Here is a 9,599-nt window from a genome sequence, read left to right as displayed (position 1 = left end):
CACACACTACGTGCTTAAAAATAGAAGCGAGGGAAAGAGAACATGAGAAGAGAGACACACACACAGACAGACCGTTCTCTGTCCAATCAGATCTCACCTCTACAGACCTGGATCGTCTCTCTTCCTCATCCTCTTTCCTCTCCTCCAGCTTCTCCCCCTCTTTCTTCTCTTCCCCCTTCTCTTCTTCTCCCTCTCTTATTTCAGGTTCTCCTCTTTGCTCCTCCTCCGTCGCCCCCCCGATGGTATCTGTGACGACAGGTTTCTCCACCTCTCTCACCCAATCATGCGCTCTCATCCTGGCCTGGGGATGAATTGACATGACATAACTAAACTTTAACCTAAAATAACTTAATTCTTATTTAGTAGATTAAATTAAAACTGTGTGTGTGTTACCTTGTTGAGTTTGTCTGGGGTGGCAGCGACTGTCTGTTACCTTGTTGAGTTTGTCCGGGGTGGCAGAGACTGTCTGTTACCTTGTTGAGTTTGTCCGGGGTGGCAGCGACTGTCTGTTACCTTGTTGAGTTTGTCCGGGGTGACAGCGACTGTCTGTTACCTTGTTGAGTTTGTCCGGGGTGACAGCGACTGTCTGTTACCTTGTTGAGTTTGTCCGGGGTGACAGCGACTGTCTGTTACCTTGTTGAGTTTGTCCGGGGTGGCAGCGACAGTCTGTTACCTTGTTGAGTTTGTCCGGGGTGGCAGCGACTGTCTGTTACCTTGTTGAGTTTGTCCGGGGTGGCAGCGACAGTCTGTTACCTTGTTGAGTTTGTCCGGGGTGGCAGCGACTGTCTGTTACCTTGTTGAGTTTGTCCGGGGTGGCAGCGACTGTCTGTTACCTTGTTGAGTTTGTCCGGGGTGGCAGCGACAGTCTGTTACCTTGTTGAGTTTGTCCGGGGTGACAGCGACTGTCTGTTACCTTGTTGAGTTTGTCCGGGGTGACAGCGACTGTCTGTTACCTTGTTGAGTTTGTCCGGGGTGGCAGCGACAGTCTGTTACCTTGTTGAGTTTGTCCGGGGTGGCAGCGACTGTCTGTTACCTTGTTGAGTTTGTCCGGGGTGGCAGCGACTGTCTGTTACCTTGTTGAGTTTGTCCGGGGTGGCAGCGACTGTCTGTTACCTTGTTGAGTTTGTCCGGGGTGGCAGCGACTGTCTGTTACCTTGTTGAGTTTGTCCGGGGTGGCAGCGACTGTCTGTTACCTTGTTGAGTTTGTCCGGGGTGGCAGCGACTGTCTGTTACCTTGTTGAGTTTGTCCGGGGTGGCAGCGACGTGAAGCTCAAACAGCAGCTCAGTCAGAACACTCACAAACTCCTCCCCATCAGCTGCTGGAAAGAGACAGATTAAACATCAAGCGGAGAGAGACAGATTAAACATCAAGCGGAGAGAGACAGATTAAACATCAAGCGGAGAGAGACAGATTAAACATCAAGCGGAGAGTTACAGATTAAACATCAAGCGGAGAGAGACAGATTAAACATCAAGCGGAGAGAGACAGATTAAACATCAAGCGGAGAGAGACAGATTAAACATCAAGCGGAGAGAGACAGATTAAACATCAAGCGGAGAGTTACAGATTAAACATCAAGCGGAGAGATACAGATTAAACATCAAGCGGAGAGAGACAGATTAAACATCAAGCGGAGAGAGACAGATTAAACATCAAGCGGAGAGTTACAGATTAAACATCAAGCGGAGAGATACAGATTAAACATCAAGCGGAGAGAGACAGATTAAACATCAAGCGGAGAGTTACAGATTAAACATCAAGCGGAGAGAGACAGATTAAACATCAAGCGGAGAGAGACAGATTAAACATCAAGCGGAGAGAGACAGATTAAACATCAAGCGGAGAGAGACAGATTAAACATCAAGCGGAGAGAGACAGATTAAACATCAAGCGGAGAGAGACAGATTAAACATCAAGCGGAGAGAGACAGATTAAACATCAAGCGGAGAGAGACAGATTAAACATCAAGTCTAGTAGTAACTGGGTCGTTACACAAAAAGAGATGCCTGTGATATTTTAACTAGAAATTGTGCACTAATATTGAATTTTAAAAGACATTAAATGAAGTGCCCGTTTTAAAATAGACCGTTTTTTAAAATATGAATTAAAGGCTAAAGTGCCCAAATGTTACATTTTGACATGTCCCTCCGTCAACCCTGTGTCACTTGGAGGCAGATTTCAACAAACTACAGGCCCCTACAGACTGTACGCTTGTAGCCGTCTCATTCCACGATTTTGTCTACGTCGTGGAAAAATTCTTAGGTTGTAAACGATTGTCGGACATCTTGGCTGGTTCAGTGAGACAGGGTCTAGGTCTGCTGATTCAGTACCACTACGTCTTGGCTGGTTCAGTGAGACAGGGTCTAGGTCTGCTGATTCAGTACCACTACGTCTTGGCTGGTTCAGTGAGACAGGGTCTAGGTCTGCTGATTCAGTACCACTACATCTTGGCTCCTCGTTCAGTGAGACAGGGTCTAGGTCTGCTGATTCAGTACCACTATGTCTTGGCTGGTTCAGTGAGACAGGGTCTAGGTCTGCTGGTTCAGTACCACTACGTCTTGGCTGGTTCAGTGAGACAGGGTTTAGGTCTGCTGATTCAGTACCACTACGTCTTGGCTGGTTCAGTACCACTACGTCTTGGCTGGTTCAGTGTGACAGGGTCTAGGTCTGCTGATTCAGTACCACTACGTCTTGGCTGGTTCAGTGAGACAGGGTCTAGGTCTGCTGGTTCAGTACCACTACGTCTTGGCTGGTTCAGTGTGACAGGGTCTAGGTCTGCTGATTCAGTACCACTACGTCTTGGCTGGTTCAGTGAGACAGGGTCTAGGTCTGCTGGTTCAGTACCACTACGTCTTGGCTGGTTCAGTGTGACAGGGTCTAGGTCTGCTGATTCAGTACCACTACGTCTTGGCTGGTTCAGTGAGACAGGGTTTAGGTCTGCTGATTCAGTACCACTACGTCTTGGCTGGTTCAGTACCACTACGTCTTGGCTGGTTCAGTGTGACAGGGTCTAGGTCTGCTGATTCAGTACCACTACGTCTTGGCTGGTTCAGTGAGACAGGGTCTAGGTCTGCTGGTTCAGTACCACTACGTCTTGGCTGGTTCAGTGTGACAGGGTCTAGGTCTGCTGATTCAGTACCACTACGTCTTGGCTGGTTCAGTGTGACAGGGTCTAGGTCTGCTGATTCAGTACCACTACGTCATGGCTGGTTCAGTGAGACAGGGTCTAGGTCTGCTGGTTCAGTACCACTACGTCTTGGCTGGTTCAGTGAGACAGGGTCTAGGTCTGCTGGTTCAGTACCACTACGTCTTGGCTGGTTCAGTGAGACAGGGTCTAGGTCTGCTGATTCAGTACCACTACGTCTTGGCTGGTTCAGTGAGACAGGGTCTAAGTCTGCTGATTCAGTACCACTACGTTTTGGCTGGTTCAGTGAGACAGGGTCTAGGTCTGCTGATTCAGTACCACTACGTCTTGGCTGGTTCAGTGAGACAGGGTCTAGGTCTGCTGATTCAGTACCACTACGTCTTGGCTCCTCGTTCAGTGAGACAGGGTCTAGGTCTGCTGGTTCAGTACCACTACCTCTTGGCTGGTTCAGTGAGACAGGGTCTAGGTCTGCTGATTCAGTACCACTACGTCTTGGCTGGTTCAGTGAGACAGGGTCTAGGTCTGCTGGTTCAGTACCACTACGTCTTGGCTGGTTCAGTGAGACAGGGTCTAGGTCTGCTGATTCAGTACCACTACGTCTTGGCTGGTTCAGTGTAACAGGGTCTAGGTCTGCTGGTTCAGTACCAGAAACGTTCTAAACTGAGCTGCTGGAACACAACATGGCCAACCCTGTTACCCAACCCTGTTACCCAACCCCGTTACCCAACCCCGTTACCCAACCCCGTTATCCAACCCCGTTACCCAACCCCGTTACCCAACCTCGTTACCCAACCCCGTTACCCAACCCCGTTACCCAACCCCGTTACCCAACCCCGTTAACCAACGCTGTTACCCAACCCTGTTACCCAAACCCGTTACCCAACCCCGTTACCCAACCCTGTTACCCAACCCTGTTACCCAACCCCGTTACCCAACCCCGTTACCCAACCCCGTTACCCAACCCCGTTACCCATAAATAGACAGGTTAGAAACGTTTTAAACTGAGTTGCTGGAACGCAACATGGCCAACCCTGTTACCCAACCCCGTTACCCAACCCTGTTACCCAACCCTGTTACCCAACCCTGTTACCCAACCCCGTTACCCAACCCCGTTACCCAACCCTGTTAACCAACGCTGTTACCCAACCCTGTTACCCAACCCTTTACCCAACCCTGTTACCCATAGATAGACAGGTTAGAAACGTTTTAACAATAAAAAATAAAAATAAATGTGATGCTAGCATTCAATTGCCACTCCCTGTTATGGTCAACCCTGTTATGGTCAACCCTGTTATGGTCAACCCTGTTACGGTCAACCCTGTTACGGTCAACCCTGTTACAGTCAACCCTGTTACAGTCAACCCTGTTACAGTCAACCCTGTTAGTCAACCCTGTTACAGTCAACCCTGATACAGTCAACCCTGTTAGTCAACCCTGTTACAGTCAACTCTGTTACAGTCAACCCTGTTACAGTCAACCCTGTTACAGTCAACCCTGTTACAGTCAACCCTGTTACAGTCAACCCTGTTACAGTCAACCCTGTTATGGTCAACCCTGTTATGGTCAACCCTGTTATGGTCAACCCTGTTACGGTCAACCCTGTTACGGTCAACCCTGTTACAGTCAACCCTGTTACAGTCAACCCTGTTACAGTCAACCCTGTTAGTCAACCCTGTTACAGTCAACCCTGATACAGTCAACCCTGTTAGTCAACCCTGTTACAGTCAACTCTGTTACAGTCAACCCTGTTACAGTCAACCCTGTTACAGTCAACCCTGTTACAGTCAACCCTGTTACAGTCAACCCTGATACGGTCAACCCTGTTAGTCAACCCTGATACGGTCAACCCTGTTACAGTCAACCCTGTTACAGTCAACCCTGTTACAGTCAACCCTGTTACAGTCAACTCTGTTACAGTCAACCCTGTTACAGTCAACTCTGTTACAGTCAACCCTGTTACAGTCAACCCTGTTACAGTCAACTCTGTTACAGTCAACCCTGTTACAGTCAACTCTGTTACAGTCAACCCTGTTACAGTCAACCCTGTTACTGTCAACCCTGTTAGGGTCAACCCTGTTACTGTCAACCCTGTTACAGTCAACCCTGTTACAGTCAACCCTGTTACTGTCAACCCTGTTACAGTCAACCCTGTTACTGTCAACCCTGTTACAGTCAACCCTGTTACTGTCAACCCTGTTACAGTCAACCCTGTTACTGTCAACCCTGTTACGGTCAACCCTGTTACGGTCAACCCTGTTACGGTCAACCCTGTTACAGTCAACCCTGTTAGTCAACCCTGTTACAGTCAACCCTGTTAGGGTCAACCCTGTTACGGTCAACCCTGTTAGTCAACCCTGATACGGTCAACCCTGTTAGGGTCATAGCCATATTTTACCTCTTCAGATTGAAACATGTTTTTTTATTAAGTTGAACATGTTCTCTTTATGACAATGTTAAAATGAGGGGAAATCAAACTTTTTTTTCTTCTTTTTTACAAGTTACACTTCTCAAAAGGCACCGAATTGTTGGACAAACCCAGCTGTGTTTATCAGAGGTTAAGGACCCAGCTGTGTTTATCAGCGGTTAAGGACCCAGCTGTGTTTATCAGAGGTTAAGGACCCAGCTGTGTTTATCAGAGGTTAGAGACCCAGCTGTGTTTATCAGAGGTTAAGGACCCAGCTGTGTTTATCAGCGGTTAAGGACCCAGCTGTGTTTATCAGAGGTTAAGGACCCAGCTGTGTTTATCAGGGGTTAAGGACCCAGCTGTGTTTATCAGAGGTTAAGGACCCAGCTGTGTTTATCAGAGGTTAAGGACCCAGCTGTGTTTATCAGAGGTTAAGGACCCAGCTGTGTTTATCAGAGGTTAAGGACCCAGCTGTGTTTATCAGAGGTTAAGGACCCAGCTGTGTTTATCAGAGGTTAAGGACCCAGCTGTGTTTATCAGAGGTTAAGGACCCAGCTGTGTTTATCAGAGGTTAAGGACCCAGCTGTGTTTATCAGAGGTTAAGGACCCAGCTGTGTTTATCAGGGGTTAGAGACCCAGCTGTGTTTATCAGAGGTTAAGGACCCAGCTGTGTTTATCAGAGGTTAAGGACCCAGCTGTGTTTATCAGAGGCTAGAGACCCAGCTGTGTTTATCAGAGGTTAAGGACCCAGCTGTGTTTATCAGAGGTTAAGGACCCAGCTGTGTTTATCAGAGGTTAGAGACCCAGCTGTGTTTATCAGAGGTTAAGGACCCAGCTGTGTTTATCAGAGGTTAAGGACCCAGCTGTGTTTATCAGAGGTTAAGGACCCAGCTGTGTTTATCAGAGGTTAAGGACCCAGCTGTGTTTATCAGAGGTTAAGGACCCAGCTGTGTTTATCAGAGGTTAAGGAACCAGCTGTGTTTATCAGAGGTTAAGGACCCAGCTGTGTTTATCAGAGGTTAAGGACCCAGCTGTGTTTATCAGAGGTTAAGGACCCAGCTGTGTTTATCAGAGGTTAAGGACCCAGCTGTGTTTATCAGAGGTTAAGGACCCAGCTGTGTTTATCAGAGGTTAAGGACCCAGCTGTGTTTATCAGAGGTTAAGGACCCAGCTGTGTTTATCAGCGGTTAAGGACCCAGCTGTGTTTATCAGAGGTTAAGGACCCAGCTGTGTTTATCAGGGGTTAAGGACCCAGCTGTGTTTATCAGAGGCTAGAGACCCAGCTGTGTTTATCAGAGGTTAAGGACCCAGCTGTGTTTATCAGAGGTTAAGGACCCAGCTGTGTTTATCAGAGGTTAGAGACCCAGCTGTGTTTATCAGAGGTTAAGGACCCAGCTGTGTTTATCAGAGGTTAAGGACCCAGCTGTGTTTATCAGAGGTTAAGGACCCAGCTGTGTTTATCAGAGGTTAAGGACCCAGCTGTGTTTATCAGAGGTTAAGGACCCAGCTGTGTTTATCAGAGGTTAAGGACCCAGCTGTGTTTATCAGAGGTTAAGGACCCAGCTGTGTTTATCAGAGGTTAGAGACCCAGCTGTGTTTATCAGAGGTTAAGGACCCAGCTGTGTTTATCAGAGGTTAAGGACCTCTACTTCATCACCCTCCCGGATCCGGGATCCTCCTCATCAAAAAAGCTGACTAGCATAGCCTAGCCTAACGGGACAGGGATATCATATAATATAATTTTCATGAAATCACAAGTCCAATACAGCAAATGAAAGATAAACATCTTGTGAATCCAGCCATCATTTCCGATTTTTAAAATGTTTTACAGCGAAAACACTATGTATTTCTATTAGCTAACCACAATAGCCAAAGACTCAACCGCATATTTTCACCATGTTTCTACCGCATAGGTAGCTATAACAAAACCCAGAAATAGAGATAAAATTAGTCACTAACCAAGAAACAACTTCAGATGACAGTCTTATAACATGTTATACAATACATTTATGTTTTGTTCAAAAATGTGCATATTTGAGGTATAAATCATAGTTTTACATTGCAGCCACCATCACAATTAGCACCAAAGCAGCCAGAATAATTACAGAGAGAAACGTGAAATACATAAATACTCATCATAAAACATTTATGAAAAATACATGGTGTACAGCAAATGAAAGATAAACATCTTGTGAATCCAGCCAATATTTCAGATTTTTTTAAGTGTTTTACAGCGAAAACACAATATAGAATTATATTAGCTTACCACAATAGCCAAACACACAAACGCATTTATTCAACGCAAAGGTAGCTTTCGCAAAAACCAGCAAAAGATATCAAATTAATCACTACCCTTGAACAACTTCATCAGATGACAGTCTTATAACATCATGTTATACAATACAATTATGTTTTGTTCGAAAATGTGCATATTTAGAGCTGAAAACCGTGGTTATACATTGTGAATACGTAGCATCGATTCACCAGAATCTCCAGAGATATTTTGGACACTCACCTAATCTGACCAAAGAACTCATCATAAACTTTACATAAAAATACTTGTTGTATGGCAAATGAAAGATACACTGGTTCTTAATGCAACCGCTGTGTTAGATTTTTTTAAATAACTTTACCACAACATACAGCTTGGGTTATTGTGAGACAGTGCTCACCAACACGGCGGAGAATAGGAGTCAATATTTTACACAGAAATACGAAATAACATCATAAATGTTGTCTTACTTTTGCTGAGCTTCCATCAGAATGTTGTACAGAATAAATCGTTGTTTGGTTTTAGAATGTCCATTTCTTCTGTCGAATTCGCGCCACAATGCTAGCCAAGGTTGCTAACATTCCCATCCTCTCTTGACGCAAAGAACGGAAAACTCCAAAAGTCCCAATAAACATTGAATAAACTGATAAAACTCGGTTGAAAAAACCTACTTTATGATGTTATTATCATATGTATCAAATAAAATCAGAGCCGGAGATATTCGCCGTGTAAACCGAACGCTTTTCAGAAGACAATGTCGAGCTCCCCCACGCGCCTTCGAAGGCAAAGAAAATACCGGACCTGTCACTCCAAAAGCTCTTGTTCGGCCTCAGATCAAGCTAGACACCCCATTCCACCTTCCACTGCCTGTTGACATCTAGTGGAAGGCGTATGAAGTGCATGCATATCGATAAATAAAAGCCAGTTGAATAGGCAGGCCCTGAAACAGAGCCTCGTTTTCAGATTTTTCACTTCCTGTATGGAAGTTTGCTGCCAAATGAGTTCTGTTTTACTCACAGATATAATTCAAACAGTTTTAGAAACTTGAGAGTCTTTTCTATCGTATAGTAATAATAATATGCATATTGTATGATCTAGAACAGAGCACGAGGCCGTTTCATTTGGGCACGATTTTTTCCAAAGTGAAAACAGTGCCCCCGTATTGACAAGAAGTTTATGGACCCAGCTGTGTTTATCAGGAACACTGTTTGGTCGTTTTAACTCACACAGAGGCGTAGAACACTGGGGACTTAGATCACCCCTGTCCTTCTTCTCCTCTCCCTCCTTCTTCTCCTCTCCCTCCTTCTTCTCCTCTCCCTCCTTCTCCTCTCCCTCCTCTTCCTCTCCCGTGTGGCTAATGAAGATGTCCTTGATGGCGATCAGTTCTTTCTTTATCTCCTCCTGATCCTCCTCTTCCAGGGAGGAGAGGAACGACTGAACCTGAGAGGAAGAGGAGGAGGAGTGTGAAGAGGAGAGAGAGGAGTTGGGTTACTTGTATCTGTGTGTATATCTGTGTGTGTGTGTGTGTGTGTGTGTGTGGTGTGTGTGTGTGTGTGTGTGTGTGTGTGTGTGTGTGTGTGTGTGTGTGTGTGTGTGTTACCTTAGCCTCACTCTCATTGGCCAGTATCTCCAGAGCCTCTAGGTGTGATAGTCCCTGGTAGTCATCAAACAGGATTCCGTAGTGAGCTGTGGGCTCACTGATTGGCTGGCAGCTGAGACGAGCCCTCTCTTTCTCCTTGGCATCCTTCAGCATCTGACCAATCCGAACACAGAGATA

The 9,599-nt window shown here is 46.0% G+C and overlaps 1 protein-coding gene across 1 annotated transcript in view; it reads right to left on the bottom strand.

Moving 5' to 3' along the window:
• The window catches only part of LOC139579796 (protein NOXP20-like), a 31,873-nt gene that overhangs the window by 2,396 nt on the left and 19,878 nt on the right, over nt 1-9,599 (bottom strand). The window contains exons 6-9 of the mRNA XM_071408615.1: nt 9,423-9,575; nt 9,049-9,262; nt 1,234-1,319; nt 11-301 (exon numbers count right to left, since the gene is read on the bottom strand). Coding sequence (XP_071264716.1) covers nt 11-301; nt 1,234-1,319; nt 9,049-9,262; nt 9,423-9,575 — 744 coding nt within the window. The remainder of the gene's footprint in view (nt 1-10; nt 302-1,233; nt 1,320-9,048; nt 9,263-9,422; nt 9,576-9,599) is intronic.

This window comes from Salvelinus alpinus, chromosome 6 (assembly GCF_045679555.1).
Source record: "Salvelinus alpinus chromosome 6, SLU_Salpinus.1, whole genome shotgun sequence".
Lineage (NCBI taxonomy): Eukaryota > Metazoa > Chordata > Actinopteri > Salmoniformes > Salmonidae > Salvelinus > Salvelinus alpinus.
This window is presented reverse-complemented; position numbering and strand designations above follow the sequence as displayed.